The 25050-nt window shown below is 31.5% G+C and overlaps 1 protein-coding gene across 1 annotated transcript; it reads right to left on the bottom strand.

The window, feature by feature from the left end:
* Positions 1 to 3249: 3249 nt before the first annotated feature.
* On the bottom strand, positions 3250 to 24792 carry DLX6 (Distal-less homeobox 6; the record flags this gene model as incomplete). Its single annotated transcript, XM_012938453.1, has 4 exons — positions 3250 to 4599; positions 6808 to 6936; positions 17047 to 18575; positions 24204 to 24792. The coding sequence occupies 4 exons, from the start codon at positions 24790 to 24792 to the stop codon at positions 3250 to 3252; spliced, it is 3597 nt and encodes a 1198-aa protein (XP_012793907.1).
* Between the last annotated feature and the right edge of the window lie 258 nt (positions 24793 to 25050).

Below are 25050 nucleotides of genomic sequence, written 5' to 3'. Positions count from 1 at the left end.
AATCTGTCTTTTTTGCTTGTTTGTTACTTTTTGAGCGATACCTTTATATTTATATGCTTGTAATGATTGAATTTTATGGTAAATACATTAACTTAATACTGACTTAATTTTTTCAATAAGTCACGTCCTGAAAATTTCGTCATAAGACTTGACCTACTAACAAGTAGTTTAAACAGTAATATAAAAATAAATAGGGGCCTTATGATCAATACTCAAATATGACTTGGTTATATCTAAAAGTAATGACCTATTTTTTTCAGTTTATTACAGCAATAAACTAGGGATCTGATGACAAATTTAAATTTAGTTTGATCCATATATTGAATTTAAAGATATCTCTTTATTTTTAGCTTGTTCGTTTTCACGATAATGATTGAATGAACTGTCGAGTGTATGCAAAACCTACCGTAAAAAATATAAGTTTTGATCATGCATTAATGTTTATTTGAAATGTACAATGTTGGTTCTAAAAACGGACAGTTAGTGTTTTGTTTTAATCTACAGTGATTGATCACTGGGTAGTGGCTACTGCCTTGTTTGATCGAATTCTGTTAATAAAGTTGAGATGTTGCCATCAGTTTAAGCAATTGAAAATCTCGTTCATTATGTGACCGAAGGTAGTCGATAAGGAATTCTATTTTGCATAAGCTTTGTTCTACTTAGGACTTATAAGTAAGAGGCACCTGGAATCTTGGTGGGTCTTATGTATTCTCTTGGATTCAAACTCCTATCATTATTCAGGCTCACATGTCACTATTGAGATACTGAGACCTCAACTTACTTGGTGTGATGTGAACTCAAATTCCACAGGTGGCATCAGTTTTCTCACGATTGTCGTTATATCTTGTTTACGAGTTCCAGTTAGCATGAAACACAAGGTAAACGGGATAATGACATGATAACTACCTATACTTGTTTGAGTAAATAAATTAGTGTTAATTGATGTAAAGATAGCTTAGAACAAGAAATGTCACATATTACAAGATTAGTGCTTTCATACATGTGCTCATCCAACGATCCATTCATTGTCTTCAAAAGTGACAATTATCTGGTGGAATGTCAATAGAAATAAGATAAGCCTACTAAACGTCATGGCGACTATATGATTATAGAGTTTCAATCAGACTTAAGTATTCATTACAAATATAGAATATGACAGGAAGGTATATGATTAGATTCAGAGTGTTATATGACAAGCATATGTATAAGTAAGCATTTTTATGGATTCGATTGAATTACTGACACAAACTCCCGACAAGCAAATAGGAATAAATAATTGGGTGTATTAAATTTACTGAAACAGGTTTCTTGATTTCATTGTTTCGGTAAATGACGAAAAAGAAACTGAGATTTTGTCAACGTCAGCCATAAGTTTTAATGATACTAGTCACAGGTTAAAGATTAATGGAAATCAAGGAGCTTTGTGCTTATCTGTTTCATCCCGATATGAAACTCTTCAGCAATGCACACTCAAGATCTTGTCAAAAGGAAGACTCAGGAGATTTCAAGTCTGACGGATATGGCTTAGCCATTAGTTCAGTGTCCATCATTTATTTATTGGTGTAACATTTGTTAGTCGATTCTGCTATCGTTTATACACATTCATTAACTTTAGATATCTGCCAAACATTCTATATTTTCAACTCTATTTGCATTTTATGTTATTAAAATGTGAAAACGGCACTGTAAACTTTATTTCCTCATCTGTCAACCATGTTTTGATATGACTGTTAGTAGAATAACATAGTTCTGGGTTTGAACATGATTTACAACATTATTCGATGTGTTGCTTGATAATTGGTTGGACACCAGGGTGTTCTGGACGTCTATTTCAACCTATTTTTTGAAATGTTTCAAGTGTAAAAACTCAACACATGGTTGATCTCATAAACAATTTGATCTTAATTTGAGCGTGTTACATTACCAAGTTTTACTCTAATGCTTTACATTTATATTAATTGACCTTAAAGTACTGGCTACTGGCGTGTTTGTTTAATTTTTAGTATTGACCATATTCTATTGATCGAGATGAAATCTGTTCACCACTCTAAGTGACTCAATATCATCTTCAAACCAATCTTAACATTCTATCAAAGATTTGATGACTCGTTATATAATCTGTGAGAACTAAAATGAGGAATACTCACTACCGACGACCTTTGAGCGACTCTAGACTGACTTTGAGATTGTCCACTTAATAACCAGGATCAAACGAAGGTTATGAACTTGTGTGGGGAATTATAATTATAATCTACAGTTGATGATTAAGCTTATGAATTAGATTTCGGGTTTTCATCACGAATTGACACCAGCTATCGTTTCGAAACCCTATTTATTCAAATGGATGAGTGAATCTCATGCCAAAATCCGAGACCTGTTATCTTATACGTGATTGATTCGTCCATAAATTATGGTGTTGCCGAAAATAGCTATTCAATTATCTTTGGATATCCTTCAAACTAAACAACTTGCATACATATTGTAGCTTACTGAACTACTCACTAATGACTCATTTGAAAATAAGCCATTTTGTGTAAAGATGCATAATCTCTTTACACTACTAGAATGGATAAATAAATGAAGATTGTTGTATTATATATGTATATAGAAAGGAATTAAGTGATATTATTTAAAAGTGATAATTTTGTAAAGTAACAGAGTAAACAACAATTTTCAAATCCCTTGTACAAATGAAATAAACAGTATACAAGCCGATACAGATGATGATCATGATGATCGTGATCGTGATCATGATCACGATGTAATTGTGATTGTATATTCATAGTAAGTTATGTATCAAAATGACAAGTATTTTGCATTGATCCTGAATACTATTTAAACATTAATTTATATTGAACATGTTTCTCACTTTTCTTTGTGTGGTGAATCCGTTTGTTTATTTATTTTTTCTTTAACCGTTACTAATTACATCAATTTAACAGTAGAATATACACTATTTATAGATTAAATTATTCAGTAGTATTTCCTTACTTTGAATAATTTTGTTTTAATAATCTCCGAGTCAATTGAAAATTGAACAATATACTCGTATTGGTAAGAATAATAGTATTTTTCGAGGTAGTTCAAATAATAATTGACCAACAATACTAATGATTGTATTTGACTTATTATGTGAAACGTATAGAATCATCTTATTTTTATGTATTTGTATTTATAGAAATGAATGAACAATAATGACTGGTATTTCGTCACTTGTCGACATTCAGCAGTGAAACTTTTTTTCGATATCTAAATGTACAATGTGTTGTTATGTAATGATGATGATGACGATGATGATGATGATGATAATGATGATGACGGTGATGTTGAATCAGCCATTACAGATGTTATTGTTGATGTTAATGCTGTATGTTCACATGGATCAGGAAATTGTGGTTCTTGTTGCCTTTTAAATTGATATTCACTTGTTAATGGAATAATAGTGTTTTTATGAGTATCAGATATTTTGGTGAAATTGTGATTTGTAATAATGACAGAGTTTTTGGGGTTTAGTTCATTTTCATTTTCGTCAGTTTTTTGTTGTTGGTGTTGTTGTTGTACACAGATTGATTCTATAAGAGACCATGGTGATTGTTGTGTTTCAGCTGATGATATTAACGCTGAAGGTATCGGTGGTATTGCAGGTAATGTTTGTGAGCAAGAGGAATGAAAATTGTAATTGAATGGATCTTGAGATGTTTTTGGTGAATTACCTTGTTCATAGTTATAAACCAATTGATTTGTGTCGTTATTTAAACAGTATTTTCTCCATTCTTGATATGAAGAAGTTTGTGATGGTGATTTGGGATAAATTATTTCAGAATTTTTTAATCTATCCTTAGTTGTTGTTGAATTTAAATAGCTATAATCATTGGATCTATTAAAAGTCCATGTATCATGTGTATTATTATTAATGTCATTACTCGTATCATGTTCTAATTCATTGTTTTCATGTTCATCATCATCTTCATCATTGTCGTCATCATCATCATCATCGTATTCATCGTTATCATCATCGTCGCATCTTGGAGTTGAATACGATTTTGGATTAAAATGTGAACATTGATTACTTGTTGACATCGGTAACCAATAATTAGATGACGATGATGATTCAAACAATGATTTTGTCCAATAATATGGTCTCGGTAATGCATCCAATACATTCATTTGATCAGTATTAGTTGAGGAGTAAAAATTTTGATTTAAATAATTATTACATTGTATTGAATCATTGAATTTTACTTGATTTTGAACTGTTTGACCATCAATAGAAATACTGCAATCATCTTTTATATCTGTTGACCATGTTTGATAACTTAAATTACCTGACGATGTGATTTCATATTTTACGAAATTATTAGGCTGTAAATCCAATTTAACATAATTATTATTGTTATTAGTATTAGTAATATGTTTATTGAGATTAGTTTCAGGTGAACTAATTATTGACTGAGTGATTGGACTATTTGAGTTACTATTCGAATGACCATTTTCAAATCCAGACGAAGAGTCAATCGGTATATCATCTGAATTGATGGGAATATCAGTTTCAGATGGCATAGTTTTCATTAAGAGGTCATGACAATCTTCATAAATATTCTAGAATAAATTAGAGTAAGCAACGGAGGGGAAAAAAGGGAGAATTTTTAAAATATTATGTTTGAATATTGTTAGATGAATGGCGACAATCAGTAAGAGTAAGTGACTATCCTTGATTTTGAGTTAATTGGTATATAGCGGTTGTAGATTTTTGAGCTCAGTTACTCAACATCATGAAAGTTTTGTTGGATTACAGCTAGCTGTGGAGTTTGTTCCGCACGTTTCATCCGAACTGGGACTTGTTGGAACCTTAGTGTTGGTTTCCACACCGAAATCCAACCTCAGCGATCATCATTTCAAGTATTAACACACTATAATCTGAGTTATTGAGTTCAGATAGCCAGTGGCTTGTCAACAAACTACATCCAGATGAAGAGTCCCAAGCATAATTAAACAAGCGTCATGAATCTTACAGTCAACTAAATAACAATATCACGGTAATCTAACTGTCTTAACAAAGATATTTTTTATGAGCTGATATTTATCTTTTGTGTTTACAAATGCTTTATTTGTTCCAAGCTATTTTGTTTCTTTACAGAGTTGTTCTAGTTGTAACTAACTAACTAACGAGTTGATATGACGCTTAACTAAATAAAATCCAAAAATCACTCACCGATGATAAACTAATTTTACATTGTTTAGTGTTTCTAGTTGGCTGAGAATTGATTTGTTCAGCTTAATCCTACACAGAAATCGTTTCACTTTAAATCGCACACCGGCTTCATCTGACATGGTTACTAGTCTAAAGGACTGGATATCGCGTGCACTATGTTTTGATGTTATTACTTCAGCAGCTCTTGTGGGTCAGAATATTTTTACTTCTTGAATTGGAGGTTTAGTAGTTAAGGTATCCAGCTAAGTCTCCGGTTCGAACCCCTCTCCACTCACTCCATTTGGGGAACTGGGTAGTATCATTAGGCCCCATGAATAAGGTAACTCGAAACAGAATACAATAATCTGTACCTAGCGAATAATTCATCTGAACTAAATGTAGTTTTCTTCAAAATATTTCCAAAAGAAATTCCTGTGATTTTATAAGTGACCATCAAATCTTAACATTCACAATTAATCGTTAGGCTGATTGAATGAACTTATGTGTTGAGAATTGCAAATTTAATGACTATAAGACCTCAAATTTTTTAGTTTCATCCCTCGAGTTGTCATACATACTTATGTACCACAGACGAATGTGCAAACTAAGTTATTGTGATAGAAATAAGGATCATTTTTATGATAATTTTACATCACGAACTCGTCTAAGACAAACACTAATAAACGTGAGAGAACTGGAGAACCATTTCGTCCAGAAAATGACTCACCAATGGAGATCCACAGAGGATCGAACCTAGGACCTTAAATCCCATGGAAAAAACACTTGACATGTAGACTACTGATCTGGCATTCAATGGTATTAATGTCTAACTTCAATCAATTCAAGATTTCGCACAGGGTCATGAATGCGCACTACAAAGGAGTCCCATATTAGGACGAAATGGCTGTCCAGTGCATTTAGGTTTACTAAGGTGCTCTAAGTAAAATCATTACAAAACCTTAATGCTGATAAAAATCACTTTTACTTAGCTCGAAGATATTATTACTATTGAATGAAAGTTAATAGTATTATTGTCACATAATAATTTATCTATAGTAACACTCCAAAATTTATAGAATAAAATTCTTCACGTGTAAAGTGTTTAGTCGTTCGAATATTTAAACTAGTTTGCAAGAACGTTTATGCTAGTGATTGCTATTTAATCAAATTACTTGATTTTACTTGTCCCATGTTGGATGGTGGCTAACAATGGAATCCAGGACGCGCGTTCCGTCCTATTTCCGAAATGTCATCTGAGTGTACCTGGATCCCAGAGCTAATATTCACTCTCAGATTTGAACTCAATACCTTCACTCCAATTAGCTATTGAGTACAGATAACCACTGGCTGGTATATCCAGCTGATGAATTCAGAAAAGAACAAAACATGCATCTTAGATTCCAATTATAGCTACTATTCGAAATTCGATTTATAGTGCTTGCTAATTAATGACATATCGAAGCAACTTGCACAGGATGGATAAGTTTTCAAAGACTCTTAGGCAATAAATAAGAAAATCGTAATAAACAATACAAAATCAATTTTATTTATTCAGTTGTATAAAAAGTTCATTTATTGATTTAAAACCCTCCCGTACAATTATTCATAATTCTTACCTCTATTTGATTATTTAATTCACTTGTTTCTGATTTACATGATAATGAATTTGTTAAAAGGGATACATCATGACCTTGATTGATTAATTTTTTAAATTTTGAACGCCTATTTTGAAACCATATTTTAACCTGTTAATAAATCAAAAAAAATAAAATAAATAACACAGTTTTTAAAGTAGTTGTTAAAGAATTTATTAAGTGACTTGTAATGTAAGTTAATATTTCCAAAACTAATCAATGATGAAAAGACCATCGTTCTATCTACCATCTTGATTTGGGATAGGATAACTGTAATATGGTAGTTTTGTAGGGCAAAAAATAAATAAATAATCACCATTTGGTATATTTAGCTAATCGTTCTAAGTAGAACTAAGCATGTACGTTTCGACCTGTTTTGAATATGTCACAATTGAGTGTATCTGAATTCCAGTGTTGATGTTGTATAACTAATTTCTAATATTACCAATTATTGGTCTCTTTTTTTATTTCTTGCATATTCTTTTCTTGCTTCTGGTTTATTGTTGTATTCATATTCTCTTCATTTATTTTCATCATATCATTCCAATTCATAACATTTTATACTACTATTAACTGATCAGTAATACTCAAAATCTGTCACATAATATTTTCGAATAGCTATTCCTTTATAGTATATGACCTCTTAGTACTGTTTTCATCAATATATACATTATAGGTCAAAATCAAAAACTTAAGATAATGCGTTGTACAGAGATTAATGCGTCAGAAACCAATCAACTCTTGACTTGGATAAACAATTTCACAATGCCTTTGATGAATATCCATTTCAAACTTGAAGTAGCTTAATTCACCACACCAGGGCTTCATATCAGATATTCAAGAACTCAAGAAGTGTTAAATCCCAATTTATAAATTATTTATCGCATCATTTCTCTGTCATAAATTCCGCTCCTTAATATTACTTCTTAAAAATGGAATCATTCGATTGTCATGTTTGTTGATGAATAGTTTACTTTGTTCCAAAAGACGTCAATGAATTTCTATATAATCAATGATACAAATGATCTTGAACAATAACTGGGGTCACGAACTCCTATCGGTTCAAGAAGCTTCTTTTATTCTCAGTTGTCAATCAAAAAATTAGAAAGCAATAAGCAGATTTATCTTCTATTATTGTAATATTGTCATCAATCAAAAACTCACAGGACTACACATATAAATTATCTGACTACAACATATCAGAAATATAGAATCACAATGTGAGTATATATGACAACGTGGTTGTAAGTGATGTAAACTTAAGCGACAGGTCGATAATTAATTCATGGTAATTTAGTAACCGTAAAATATTTAACAACAGTTAATGAATGAAATAGTACATGTAGTACAAATGTTAAACAGTATGGACGAGTTTATTATGAAACTTTACAGTCGTGAGTATGTATATATTAAATCATCATATCTGAAGGACTTAGCACTTGATATTTCATCTAGATACACTGTTGTACAGTTTGATAACAAATTTACTGAGAAGAGATACTTTCATTGAATTTTATGTTTTGAATGCCCAAATGGGAATTATGTAAGCCTGTGTTGTATAGTACGGTAAAAATACGTCTATACATTACATCATATATGCATCGATTCTCAAGTAACGTTTTTGTCTAGATAGTTGGCTACAATTTTAAGGAAGAATGAAAATTGTTCTCATTTTAATCTTGTAAATAAAGGAACTGAAGGCTTTTTGCTCCCCATTTGTACTTTTTTTGTAAAACAATATTTCCAAGCATTGTTTTTTTTCCTTTACGCTTTTCCATCTCGTGTACAGTGTTTTCCAAACTGTGTGCTCACGTACACACGCACGCACACATTGATGTACACACATACAGATTGCTTCGATACTTTCTGATTTCTGCATGATTGAACAAAGTTTGTTCAACAACTACAATGACGACAATGAAATAGAGTGAAATTTCCGTTATCTCTTTGACTTTATTTTGTTAAAAGTAAAAGAACTCAAATTCTTTTAATAAAAAATATTAATAGATGAATAATTATTTATTAACAATCCATCCAATCAGTCACTGATGAGAAACATGGAAGATAGAAGCAATGGTAACAATAAAATCACGCCCATGCACATACACACAAACATGCACACATACTTGTTTACATTCATAGATATCGTGGTTTGTTTTGTCTTACAAAGGAGAAATCATATGTCTATGAGAATCAAACAGTGGAATAAATTCTAAAATAAACAAAAAAGAAAACGAGTCAGAAAGAGAAACTATATTCATTGAAGCAAGATCAAGAAGAATATCAAAGTATTTGATTATCTTTTGATTTTTATGGTTGGTATAGATACATGAAAAATGACAATCAAGCAACAATGACAACAAGTTAACCATGTTAATAGAAAGAGAAAAAATAGTGTAGATTATATATTCATGTTTTTATTGTTGAACTCTTTGATCATTTGTTGTTGTGTTTTTTTTCTTAGAGAATGAGAGTACTAGGGAGAGGGAGATTGATTATATAATGTAACTAAAGAAAGAAACTATTTGATATTAATTATGAAAACATATTTTTATTTAATTCACCATGATAATGAAAGATAATGTTAAGGATAAAATCGGCTCTGATCAGTTTAAAGCTTGGAACAAATATGCGTTGTCCCAACGAGATGACAACAAGATTAATTTTGTAGTATGAATAGTAAACGAATCAAAGTAATATATATATATAAAGTAAGGATGTAGTAATGATAATGAGAAAAACTAAGCTCTGAGAACATAGTTCGAGATGAAGGGAAACTGAAACTGAAGATTCGGAGGAAGTTAAAGCGTGAATCTGTTTGTACAGTTGTGACTGATTTTTAACCCATGTCATATGTCATCTCCAACGATTGATTGCGGGTTTCATATGGACCTCAACCGGGTAACCTAGATATACCTATGCAGCTCAGACCAACATTCAATGACTGTGTAAACTTATACCCTGCGTTGATTTGGCCTCCTCAAGCTGTCTTGCAACTTACTGCTATACAAATTAACGTTTCCTGCCGTGGAAGGCAGTTGTTAAGGAGATATGACATCTATCTCAACCACCTGGGTCCATGAAAGTTCAACAAGTCGATGAAATATGATATATTGTAGTTGTTTCATCATAGCTTTGTAAGTACTCAGTAAAGCAAACTGACAGATTTTCAGGAAGTTGAATTGGTAGTTTCCTCGCCTTGTTAGTGTCTTAACTACGGATTTCAAAGATTTTAAGTGAGATATAATGATCGGCGGAGAATAATTATCTTGGTAGTAAGACAGAGAGCACTGATCGTATTAAAGTATCATCAAGTACTGTTCAGCGAAAACTAAATTTGTGATTGTGGAACAGTGATTATTGACATCATGATCTCAATATATTTTTCTTTGTTTAAAGATCTTTGAGTCCTTGACTCAACCTTGTGTGATATTAGGCATGCATACTGATGTTTACTAGTATACTGTAGAAGCGATTTCAATGTAACATTTTATAGAGTCAGAATGACGTGTATACCATCTTAAACAGAAACAGACGTATATTATGAATATTTGAGTACTTTACTGACGAATGCACCCCATCTTTTAATTTAAAATTATTAATCAAAGGATTTTTATGTAGATTTGTTTTCATAGGTTACATTCATCAAAGATCAGTCTAAATTCTCGACTTGTCTGAATTTTAACAATCAATCTGTGACTGATACTACCCACGAATTACTATCTATTTTGATTATTAGGTCGTAAGAATTCATTCGTTAAATGTGAAGGCGGTTATAATTAATACTAGATGGAAGATTGGACATCCCCTTTAGTCTGATACTATAGATATCCACCACTGAGACATAGCAATCTACCAGGAACTACCTATTTAGTACCAATGTCTATCCTTCATGATGGATGATTTTTTAATGAATCAGTGAAAAACTTTTGTGTTTTTACAGCTAGTTTACTGATGAAAGTAAAAAAAACGTCAGACGGCAAAAACTTGGGTTATTAAAACTAACTTTAATTCAGTTATTAAATAGCCCGAATCTATTTCATTTTATCAAATTATTGAATGGCGACAATATGGTATAAGGTCGAGCTTAAAACAGAAATGACAAGTTTCCAGCTAGTTTCTAGTTAATCAGAAGACAGTTTTCACAAGTGAATATTTTCTGGCAAAGAAAACAATAAGATTGCGAAGTGTAAGGAGATTTTACATAAATAATAAATCAGTTAATATTATCTATAGATCATTCTGCCCGTAAATTAAAAAAAAACAGAAACAGATGAACTTATCGTTCTGGACATAGATTACCCATCTTCTCGAATCCTTAAAAGAACCCAAACGGATTTTTAAGAGTATCCCATTCATCCCAGTTACAGGTTAGGTATTTAAAGTTAGTATGTTTAAATGCTCTGAAGCCATATATATGAATGAAATCCGCTCAAAAATATAATGGAACCTATCTGATTAATTGTTCATCTATAGAATGTAGTGTCACCAACTTAAGGTTTATATCAGGATTAAGATTTAGCAAAAGTGTTGATCTATTTTTTATATACGATTCGAAGTGATACAATGTCACTCTATAATTTGAAATATTCTTATATTGTAAATTTAGAACAACATAGATATAAGCGAACAATATTGTTTTCGATTAGATCCTCATCAGGCTTTACTCTAATATACAGTAATATTTATATGCATATACGATATTATTAAACCAATCAAGGTAGTTTATAAGTCAATGATAACAATGAAAACGATTACATAATAAGTGAAACGTGAAAAGTACAAATTGATGGTGTGACAACAGGTGAATTAGTTTTGATAAGAATCAATGTTAATCGGAAATAGGTCAATGATAAGAAAAATATGGAAACTGAGATAACAATTATAAAATTATAAGATGACGTAATAAGAAATGTTCAGAAAATTGGACCATGAAACGTATAGCTGAGAGAAAATAAAGTGGTAGGAGGCGGTGAAGAAAAATAATAAACGAAGAGAAAGTTTGAAAAAGAATAAATAAATTCATTTATTACTTAAGGCCAGGGGAGAGATAAGGGCGTTTCACTTATTATGAAATCGTTTTCATTGTTATCATTGACTTATAAACTACCTTGATTGGTTTAATTCATTTCATATATAAATACATTACTGTATATTAGAGTAAAGCCTGATGAGAGTCTAATCGAAAACAATATTGTTCGCTTATACATGTTGTTCACTCTATAATTGTGAAAATATTAAAAAAAGCTGTTTTCCTCTATCATTTAAAACATTTTGGACAACGTATAAAGTTTTTATTTCTTTGAAAAAGCTTGGACCAGATTGCCAAACCAAACGTTGGATTTACTTCATATTCTTTCGCTGAGATTTTACAAATACATTCTTCCGCTTTAATGCACAAAGTTGTTTCTAATACATATTATATATTTGATTTCTATAGTTCACTGAAAAAATAACCCTTCAAAGCTAAATTGATAATTGTAATTAACTCATTCTTATACCATACACTTATCTATTCAGTTTTATTTTAAGATTTTGAAAGATCTTCATTTTATATTAATTTTAATTTAAACAAATCTGTCAATATGTTTGTAATTTAAGAAATTGAAAACTAACACTTTCATTATTATGAACCAATTAATTACATGTCATTATGTCCAAATATCAGTTAGAAACTGTTGGCTGTCGATTGATGAACTTATTGACTGATGTTTAAAAACATTTTGCCATGACAATATCGATTGTAAATATTTGTATAGATACGCTTGGCTTGTGTGCCTGTTTGATCTGACCTGACCTGACTTGGTATCTGCTGTTTGTCTGTAGAATACACTTTCTACGCCTTACCAAGACTTCTTGATCGAGTTAGCTGAGTCGGGGACAACGGACCAGAATAATCTATCGAGATTCTGAATCCCTTGATCCGATCGATAAATCACTGCCCTCTAATCGGCGACCCTTTGAGTTATAACAGAAACCATTATTTGTACTAGAACTTTAATAAACTATTTTAGTATCTCTTCCATTTTTTGTATTTTTGTATTTTACTTATTCTCAACATTCGTCACTTGATTCTTATATAATTACTGTATAACTGATCATTCATCAAAATATTTTGTTAGTTGCTTCTTCTCTTTTTCATATATTATGTAACGTAGCAAATTCTTGATTGTCGAATCATCACTTTAATTATTATTAATCCTCTTTCTTCCAATTACTCAATGTTGATTTATAATCGATATGTCATCATATAATTATTACGTAACATATTCACTCAATGTGTATTATTTCATTATTGTAAATATATCAACGTAGAGCCATGATGAGAAACTAATTAAAAAGAAATTTCGTCACTCGATTCATTCCTTCTTTATTTACCAAATGTCAAAATGGGAATTTTCACTATTATTATTATTATTATTATTATTATTATTATTATTATTATTTTATTGCGTCATGACTAATGTGTCTGGTTTCATGGGGGGGGTCAATTTAAATAGACAATAAAATCATAATGATAAAAATCGATAATAATTTAAATCGGTAACAGATGTGTCATCATCTAAGTTTAATATCCTTATTATTGATTGACCTTGAGTTATTTAAACTTAAACACGTGTTATTCAATTAAATTAATAATCAAGTCACGTGCTGCTTTATACATAGAAATTGATGAACCGTTATAAATTTTTATCAGAAGTTGATTTTGTGGAAATTTTAATGATTTTATAGTTGTGAAGATGGCACAAGTATTCAGTGTTTGACAATGCTTTTACCAGTAACACCTAATATAACTCGTACCCACCAAGAGAAATCAAAAGACAGAATCGAGGAGATCAGAAGTTGTATTTCACGACTGCCAATATATCGGAATTGTCTGATCTAGTCTGGCTAGCGATTGCAGTAGATGTTCCCACACGTGATCTAGTGCGGACGCATGACCGAGCGCCTTCAGCTAGGTGAGTCCATTAAAACATATGGTCAGCGTCCAATGTCAAAAGCTTACAAAGCTATTTATTTTGGGGATTTATTTACTGCTACAGTTGAATTCCCGAGTCGATTAAAGCTAGACCACCATGAAAAACCTGAAAGCACTGGACGGCCGTTTCGTCCTTGTACGGAACTCCTTAGCAGTGCGCATCTGACTCAATGGTCTAGAGGTTAAGCGTTCACGCGTGACACTGATAGGTCCTGGGTTCAAATCTCGCGGATGGGGTCATGAATGAGCACTGCTGAGGAGTCCAATATCATGACGAAACGACCGTTATAGATTTTATTTACTTCCATTATGTAGAATTTTGTTGGGTAAAAATTTTTTTCTAATGCATAAACAGATGATGTAACTACTTTTTATCAGTCAAATCGACATTAGCTAGAAAATTATTAGTTACTTAGAATAAATGGATAAGACGTTTGCGTTAATTGGAAATTCTCCATTTTTATGTTCATTTATGAAGTAATGTAGGATTAAACTAGTGTTATCGTGTAACATAGGATCCACTTAAGATCAATTCCAATGTTTAAATGCAGTCAACCTCTATTATGATATTTTAAAATTCTGAGGTCATCATAGTAACTTGTGGAAGGCAGATACCATCAATGTTATTGAATGTTAGTTCCATTTGATCACATTAACTAATAAAAGTTGAATATGTGAACTGTTGAATTTTTACTCGATAGTGTAAAGTTATCATTCTCACTGGGAGTATTGAATGTCCTAGATTCTGTACTTTAAAGGTTCACATATACACAACCCTGGTGAGTTTCAAACAGATTTTTCAGTGTTCTTTTTTGGCTCTTTATTAGTTTTTGTTAGTCGTGGAAACTGAACTTAGAACATTTTTAACTTAACAACTACTTATATATTTTATTTAGTAGAATATAAATTAATTAGAATTTGATGAAGTCTATGCATTAACTACTCATTCACAGTTTATATACACATTAAAAATATGAAACAATAATAAAAATTTTAATAGTTGAGATCGTGAGTCAATTGAAGTTAAACCACTATGGAAAACCTGGAAGCACTAGAGAGCCGTTTCGTCCTAGTATGTGACTCCTCAACAGTGCGCATTTACGATCCCGCCTCGTGAGATTCTAACCCAGGTCCTATCAGTCTAGCACGCAAGCACCTAACACCTAGACCACTGAGCCGACTGGCATCCAACGGTGTTAATGTCTAACTTCAACTACTCCACAAAATTGAGCCACCGTACACCATTGTCTTTAGTGAGTTAATATCGCACAACAGACCAGGTTGAAATCCACTGGTCGCTGCTTCCTACTAGGACTCCAGAAAATACCTCTTGAAGCGAGTCACTAGTGAGCATATTTTGATTAATATCAGAAGGGGTCATCCAGTGCTTCCAGGTTTTCCATGATGGTTTAACTTCCATTGACTCATGATCTCAACTATTAAAATTACTATAATATCCAGAAAACCCTTTATGATAATAATAAAAATAACTGACTGGTTATTTCAACTTTACCTGCCTATCGTATCAACCAGATTTTAATAACATACAATGATAAACAATAACACTGTTTTTCCCCTTCTTTCAATAAGAAATAAAATAATGGGAAGAGAATTAATGGTGAAAATAATAATTAAATCGTCCACTTTAACCTATAATTATAATGTTTGTTAAAAAAATGTAGGCATTTGGAGACAGAACTTTATTTTGTAGAAATTTGAGTAAAATCAATTAAGCGGTTAAACTTAAATTCAATAATCAATGAAAGTGACATTATGAAAATAACATATTTTTTACAAGCAAAGATGGATAGTGACTAGCAATGGAATCCAGATTGTGTATTTCGTCCTATTTGGGAATTCGCCAGCTGGATGTACCTGTATCTGAGTTAGTTTTCACTCTAGGACTCGAACCCAGTACCATTCACTCCAAACGTCATCACGTTGTCCATCTAGCTACTGAGTCCTGATAGCAGATACATCCAACTGACGAGCCCCAAATAGGACGAAAAGCGCGTCCTGGATTCCACTACTAGCCACTATCTATCTTTGCTTATAATTCTTGTGACTTAAGGCAATATCGAGGCAATACGAACAATATGCATGTACCCCAATAAGAGACTGATCAATTGCAGTTTCTAACCATCAATAGGAAGATTCAAGTAAAAAGTACCAAGTGAAGTTAACATATTTTTTTTAGTTTAGTGAAAGAATTGAAAACCAATAATAACAAATACTTGTAACTTAGATTGAAAATGATCCTACTGACTTTAAGGCCACAGTTTCCTCTTTATTTGTCATTAGACCACAATCTAACACTGTTTAAAGAGGCATAAATTATTCAACTCAGTTTATTATCTTAGAAACATTTGTAATAAAGGCAATTTTTATATATTTTAATTGGGATGGAAGTTGAATTTCATTGAGTGGTTACGATTTTACTGATTATTAGTAATAAATATTTTGTATATTTACCACAGATTAGGAATGGATAGTGGATAAAGAACCAATCGTAATGAGAACACACGAATCAACCACAAGTTTAATGAATTACCTATCCTCTACAGTACCTTGTGTTACACTATCTCATATATATTCCCTGTCCTATAATTCAAAAGAATTGCTCGTTAACTAATGAAAACAACTTAAAATTAATATAGAAAAACTGTTCAATAATGTCCATTGATTCAGCTATCTAACGACAGAACTGACTGTCCACTTATACACTTGGTGAGTATAAAATGGAAGGTAAAGTCATAGATTAAAATGGTCTGTGAGCATTCACTCTACAACTGAAATGTCAGTTTAAGATGCCAGTTAAGGAAATCAGTAGTCTTTCCAGACTCTTATAACTTTCAAAACACCTCATATGTTTAATAATAGGAATATCTAAACATTGATTCCGAGTTCTGGGTCGTGGGTGTACACTACTGAAGAGTCCCTTATTAAGATGAAATGGCCGTCTAGTGCTTCCAGTTTTCCAATGGTGGTCTATCATTGATCGGTTCTTTTATTCAATGAAACTCAACATTCTCTTCAACTATGTACTTGAATAACATTTAAAGATTAAACTGATTAGCACGATTTACTTAGTATCTCAACTGTCATGAAATGCCATGTGATTACCGGTCAACTTCAAATTTCAATTAAATACAGAGCTAGAAAAAACAAAATGAAACAAACTGATGAAATCAATAATAAAAAACGAACAAATAAATAAATAAATCGATTTAATTTTTTTTTACCTGAGTTTGTGTTAATCCCAACGATGCAGCTAATTCTGCTCTTTCAGGTAAACTTAAATACTGAGTTAAATGAAATCGTTTAGCTAATTGTTGTAATTGCATACTAGAATAAATTGTACGTGGTTTACGTAGTTTTTTATTTTTCTCATGATTAATTTGTCGTGTACAATTCGCTGTTGATGATGTTGTTTGGATGTTATTAGAAACGGAGACACATGATGTCATTGTTATTCTTGATAAAGATGATGATGAAGATGATGGTACGGAGAAGGAGGATGATAATGGAACTGTTGTTATTGTTGTTGTATATCCGTTAATTGGAAAAGCTGAATTGTTGATAAGTTGTCTTGACTGTGTAAAATTCAACATTTTAGTCATATTGTTCATCATTTCATCATTGTTGCAGTCTACAATCATTCCGTCAACAAATCCAATTTCGTGTGCTGTATGTTTATCATATTTTCTTGCAGTTGTTAATGTATGAGGATTATTGTTTGTTAATTGAATAGGAACATTAATGTCTAATTCATTTACAGTATGGTTTAAGTTTAATTGATGATTTGGTTTTTGTCCTGCATCACCTTCACTCATATAATCATCCTGACCAACATCGTCATTTCCTTCGTCATCCTCTTCATCATCATTGTCATCACCTTCAAGAAGATTTTTCTTTAATTTACTAAAACCTTTGTACATAAGATCATTCTTCCAAGTGCACTTATGTTGTTCCATTAAAACATTATTATAATGATAATTATTATCATTCATAAAATGTTTATTTGACTGTAAATAAGCGGTCAGTGAATTGTTGAAACCACTGTCTCTACAATTTACATTACTACTTACATTAGTCTGTTGATGATAGGCTTCATTTAATTCAGTCAAATTCAGACATTTTTGGGAATACTGGTCATCATTTTGTGTTGAATATAAATTCACATGTAAATATTTCTCATAATTCATTTCCTTTAATCTGTTAGAATGAGATTTATCATCAGTACAATCTAACCTACTGATTATATTCTTATGAGTAGCATCGTCATCTTCAGTAGGTAGGTTAATCTTACTAACTACTGTCAACGGTGACGATGACGATGTGGAACATTCAGATAATGAATTTGAAAATGAAGAATTTGATGAAGTGTAACCTGACGAATCGGTGATACAATGAGTTGGATAACAAGAAATATGATCAGGGTATACTGGTTGATAATCAGGAATCGATGATTGTTCACACTTATTTTGTGAATGGTCACTATAAATATTTCCATCGATAATTTGATTATTGCTGTTGGAGTAATCAATCATTTTGGAATTTTCTGGTCGTTTTAAGGCTGACTGAAATAGGCAGTTGCCTTTTATGATTCCATTGTTGATAGCTTGATGATAATGAGGACGATGGTATGAGTCGTTTAGTTCTCTGTTTTGTCCCTGTCCTTCAGATGAATCAGTCTCGTTCCCATTGAAATTATTCAATTCTTTGTTGGATTTGTTGATAATATAACCATGATATTGATCGATCTTATTTCCTGTGGAATAATAAAAGTTAGAAAATTTTATTAACAGTTCAGTGATAAATGATAAACAATTCTACGATAATTTCAAACATTATAAGCAAAGCTGGATAGTGGCTAGCAGTGAAAACCAGGACGCGTGTCCCACTCTATTTAAGACTCGCCAGCTGGATGTATCTGCATCAGAGTTGATGTTCATTCCGGGGTTCGGACTTAGTACATTCTGCTCCAAACGCCACCGCGTTATCCACTTAGCTACTGAGTCCATGAATCCAGTAACTTTCGCAATCGGGCAAAGTTTCAGTTCATTTTTGTATTGTTTGTTTGAATCTTCTCATTGATATTCAGGACTGCAATCGATCAGTCTCTTCTTGGCACATGTGCATCCTGTACGGATTGCCTCGATATTGCCTGAAGTTACAATCATTGTAAGCAAAGATGGGTAATTTCAAACGTTTTAAACTATGGGAAAAACGAAAATTTACATAATGAGGAACAGCATGGCATAATAAAATTGACTGAAGAGAATATTAGGAAATATTTGTAGTTATGTATTAGTGTAGTTAAAAAAGTTAGATGAAGAGTATTCGTGTTTTGCTAAGCTGGTCCACCGGAATGTTACAACGGTAAAATTTCTGATTGTCATAATGAATGACATAAGTTCAAATTCTTCTTATAGCGAAGAGTGTCAACTAAAACGAAACCTAGATCAAACAAGACTTTACGGCATATACCACAAATCAGGGAACAATAAACTTTTATCAAAATTTAGTAAACTTTTAATAATGGAAGACAGATTTTCAAATCAAGGTTTCATTGATCTCATCTAATTTATTCCCATTCATATTTTAGATAATTGGTAGATGTATCATAAACCATGAAATCACTCAGGTCGACAATGACGAAGTATACTAAAATAACAATAATCTAATTCGTCCAGTATATGTAATTTCTTGTAATAGGTTCCCGATTCTATTTAGTAATTGAAATGCAGTTTCACATGGAATAAATATTATGTAAGTTTGTGCTGGGATTCCTGAGTTAGTAAATTAATACTTGGAGAGAAGATGATCAAACTCCGTTATCGATTCAGTCATACGGAATGTAGAAGGTGGAATATATGTTCATATGTTTAAGCTGTAATGCCATATTAACACAGCAGGATAAAATTATCAAGTTTCATTCCTGAGTAGTGAGAGTAGTAATATTATCAATAGCTGTATAAAAGATTAAATAACTAAATCAGAGGAAGAGTTTAGAGAGATTTTAGGAGTAAGACTGAAATGAAAAGCAAAGAGTGAATGCATATACGTCACAGTGGTTGATTCCAAGTCATGTCATTTAAGAACATTAACAACTATCTACAATAATTGTGCTGACTCCAACCAGACAGTCTGCATGTACATATTATGTCTCAGTTCATTTATGAATAGTTTTATGAATTGATATCATGTCTTGGTTTGACCACTCCTATCTTTCTTTTAAATTATCCATGCATTAACCAACATCGTTCATCGAGGTAAAGAGGGAGCGTTTGATATACGTGATATCTGCCCCAACTAGCTTGGTTGATAAACAGTCACTGCATCATCCACCGATTTGCTATCGTTACCTAGTACTCTGTGTCTAACGTCAGAATATTATACTCAGGGATCGTAAAATAAATAAGCAGTACTTAGGAGTCTCCTATGATAGAAATCCAGTGAAGAATATCCTGTATTTTTAAAGACCATTTTTCATTATCCATAAAGTAGAATGGTGAAAACTGCTGAATAGTAAACTTGTCCTTTAGTTATCAGAAGCAAGATAGTAAAAGTAAAAATTAAGTTTCAGAATCACCTCGAGATCTCACTAGATCCATGACTGAGAGACTTCCAATGTAAATGAATTGATCGATATGCTCAACTAATTCAGTCTCTATTATTAGTTAAGAAATTGACGGAGACCAGTCCTGAAGTAACATTTTACACTCTCTATAAATACATATGTTGAAATTTATGTTTTATTGATAGAAATATCATCCATCCAACGGTACAATATCGTACTGTATAATTGAAAAAATTAACTTTTTTTTCTAAATTCCAACTTTTAGACAAACTAATACAAATAACTGATAAACTTCAAGTGTATTCTAATACAGTAATATCACTATTCATAAATTACACATATCCTATTTGAAAATAATTCTTAACTTTATACTATCGTTTTAACTGAATCTATGCTTGATGTTTCAGTGTTCGTTAAATGTATTGTGTCATGTATTTTTATCCATTCTGTTCATTTAATGGATATGTACTGGTATTATCTTTAATTGTCTGTTGTGAACATTTTAATCATAGTGCAGTTCAACATGTCGATCTAAAAATATTGAGTTAAATCCGGAAAATGAAGTTTTTGATCAAAAATTATTCTTATCCATTAAATGAAAGATGAAACAGCTAAAAGTGTTTGGTACTGTTGAATGTTGAAAGTTTTGTGAACAATCTTAGTTGACATTTCTCTTACATCTAAAGCAATTGATGGTTTTCCATGGTGGTCTAGCTTCAATTGACTCATGATTTCAATCAGTGAAATTTCTAAAATCTCCACAAAACCCCTTCTGATAATTGATGAATAGTTTATTTCAGAAGATTAGTTAGTCACAAATTTGCGTTTGTAAACATAATTCATGTAATAAATTAGTAAGTATTCCGGTAAAAATTGTGTAAAAATCCTATCTCTGTGTAAGTCAATACTGATTTGCTTTACTTTTATTTAATGAAGATACGTTCTAGTATATTCGATTTGTAGAAAAAAGAGATAATATTGTGAAGAAATTAAAGGAGGAAACGGTTTGTGTTTGAGACAAGTATATTCGGGTTGGATCCGCTTGTGGCAGAGTCGTGGATGACCACTGCTGATGAATCTCATACAGTAACGAAACACGTGTCCAGCGCTTTTTCACGTTTAATAGTTTATTTACTAAGATCAGTTCATCATATAGCTTATGAAAATACGAATAAGTGGTAGTAGTAATCTAAGATGAAAGATACAATTGAGTTAAAAACTTAACCTCACAACAGTTCTTTTAGTTAATAGAGTCTCTATAACTTTTATGAAGTATATAAAAGAAAACTACAGTAGGGTATCCACTCGTTTCTATTCTCAGTTAAATCTGAAAATGTCAGAAGCCACTGAGTTAGGAAGTTTCTCATCATCGAGTTCATATAGTTGAACAGTCATTGAGAATCGAGGAATACTTCAAATCATATAGTTAACTGATCATAGAGTAGTGATCGATGTCATGTATTTTCTTTAGTATTTTAGTGCTGATCGAATTTCGTCAGTCCAATTTAAGTAATTGAGCATATAGTCCAAGTGAATCGGTATCAAGCGCACTATGTTGAAACGTTATTTCACTGAGGATAACCGGGAAGTACTTCCATCATTCTTAAAGCCAAAAAGAATTACACCGATATTGTGTACATAAAACGCTATTGAAAGTTGAACCCAAAGCCTTCAGCTATCACGGCAAACATAAATGTATTCCAACAAGTGAGTCAGAAACCAGTGTTTTACACATCCACTCATTGATTACATTTCCTGGTTTCAGTCTGAATCATAACTCCTTACCAGTATTCACCTGGTTTTCATTCCATATTGTAAATAACTGTATATTATTGCCAAGTAGCAATAATTTGAAATTTGTCACAGATGAGATATGTGTGCTCAAATTTGTTGAGCATTCGTTTTTAACGCCCAACAACTTTGCGATATAAAGTATTTTTAAACACTTTTCCGCTCATTTATTGGGTGAGTCCTAAATGTTAAAGCATAACTTCACTGTGAATTTCGTTTCAACATCTGACTTTTCCCTTTATTTACTTTTTACGTCCAGCAACTTGAGATATGTTGTCGTGGAATGTTTGCAAAAGGCATATGTAAATAGCTTTAGAGGACTGGAATGAAATTCCCAACAAAAAGCACACATTTACATGCGAAATATACTCTAAATAAAAACAAAAGTGCTAGAAAATGCTAGATATTGCATTCTCAACGACATGTAGTTACACACTCACTTATAATGTCTTCACTTCATCTTGAATTTAATTACTGAAAAGCTTAAGAAGTAACATTATGGTGATTACGACAAATTTTACTTCCATCTTTGTTATTTGTTTATCATATAAACGGTTGAAGTGAAGTCATTTCAAAGTATACTACTGAATTATTGGTTCAGATCTTGTTACTGATTATGATTCAGATGACTAAGTAGTATGTGTTATGGTTGCTAAATATAATTATAATTTAAATTTCCCTTTAAGAGTTAAACTAGAAAATTCACTGTGTTTTCGATGCAATATGTGCTGTCATAGAGACTGGATACTTCTTTGGAGTTTAAAAATGTTAGTCAAGACATTTTATGGAGATTTGTTTTGACTTGTAGGTGCGAGTCATCATAGATCGATGTAGGTTTAAGTTTCAAAAGTTGTAGAAAGAAATGTTCATTATTTTTTCTCATGGATAATTCGGTTGATATCAATTCTTAGATTTGGGAAAAAATGTACTATTTGAAAGAAACTAAACATTTATTCTTTAGAATGCATAAATTGTGACTAGTAGCAGGATTCAAAGCGTTCATTTCATCCTATTTAAGACTTGTCACAGATTAATGAACTTGCCAAATGTTAATGTAAATGTTTACACTAGGAACACGAACCAAGTACTCTTTACTTGGTTCTGCTCAGAATAATGTTGCTCTTAGAACTGGAACTTCTAAATTATTAATACAGCATAATAATAATTTTTTCGTTTCGTTTTAATTAGAATTTCGACAGGATTTTACTCAAGTGGCAAATGTATTAACTCTTTACTCTGAATGTAATTTATTATATTTGGGTTAAAAATGAGATAATCTAATTACTATTTGATTTTATCAGATGTCTAAAGAAAAAAGACTAGCCATTTAAAGATCATTTTCGTTAACAAGTGATATCGTGTTACTATAGAAATGTAAGATGCAGTCATCCAGCAACGACCTGTTATGTACCTGCCTTATAGAGTAAATCCTGACACGAATATGCAAACATTTGATGCCTTAACGAAGATCATGCTCTATTATCTGAAACTTCTGGTCACATTGCACTTCATGAATTTGAAGAAGGTGAAGATAATCTCACCCATGATTCATAGTATATGACAATAATGATTTTTCAAGAATGATATTATTTGTTAATATAATTAATCATGATATCTCAGTGCAAACACCAAGACAGTCAGATGCAAATAAACCTAGCTGATGATCATCCAATTGGACGAAATCAGAATTTTACATTTCACTGCTAATCATAATTCAGATGTAATGAAAGTTATTACTTTAAAAGACAATAACAAGATCATTCATTCTGGATGCACATATGTTAACATAGAGACTGTTCAGTTGCAGATCTCAATATTAACAGTTGAAAAATACTAAAACTCTTGTAAATAATTTGACATAACAGTTTCAACATGATTGCTGCCAAATACACAAGGAGATATATTAAATATCAAGACAAGAGTTTTTATGCTATTTAATTGAGACGGAAATCTCATGTTCAAACTGAAACACTCAAGTAAAATATTAATAACAACAATGATAATAATAATAATAGATTATCTTACTATTCGTTTTATTGACTAGTGAATTTTCATAATGTCCATCATAACTATTAGATACTTCCAGATTTTTATTGTGTTTATCAAGATTATTATTCCAGTTCGAGTTTGTTTTCATCAGTGTTTCGAGTTCACATTCCATGTAATTGATTAATTTATTATGATTTTTATTCTCAACTTCAATGTTGACTTTTGAAGTATCTATACCGAATTCATTACTACTACTACTACTGCTACTACTAATATTATTATTATCATTATGAACAGTAGTATTCGTGATTTTATAGTCATTGTTATTACCATGATTTAAATGTTGAATAGATTTTCTAGTTTCATAATTAATAGACATGTCAATTTCCCCATTCTTTCTCACATTGTTATTCACTTCATCATCTTCGTCATTATCACGATGATGATGGTGATGGTGATGGTGACGTGGAATATTCAGATTTTGACAAGTCATCTGATTGATTATCCAAGAACATTCAGTGTTATTTTCACCACAATTATTTTTATTATTATTTGATATTGTATTCATTACATAATCTGACCATTTCAACGATTTATCGATTACATCCAATGTTTCAGTGTTCATCTCAACTAGTGATATTGTTATTATTTAATTCAATTAAAAATAATAAGCTAGTTTCATGAATGGCTGCAAATTTTTAATCATATGTACCTGAACATATGTGTATACATTTGTGTCTGTGTGTGAGAAGCTAAATAACAGGCACAAACATTAATGTCCACACTCTTCAAATGGGAAAAATATTGATATTGCAATTTGAATAAGAGAAAAGAAATGTGAAAATATAAATATGTATTATTGCATAACCAAGAGTTTTATTCG

This window comes from Schistosoma haematobium, chromosome 3 (genome assembly GCF_000699445.3).
Source record: "Schistosoma haematobium chromosome 3, whole genome shotgun sequence".
NCBI lineage: Eukaryota > Metazoa > Platyhelminthes > Trematoda > Strigeidida > Schistosomatidae > Schistosoma > Schistosoma haematobium.
This window is presented reverse-complemented; position numbering and strand designations above follow the sequence as displayed.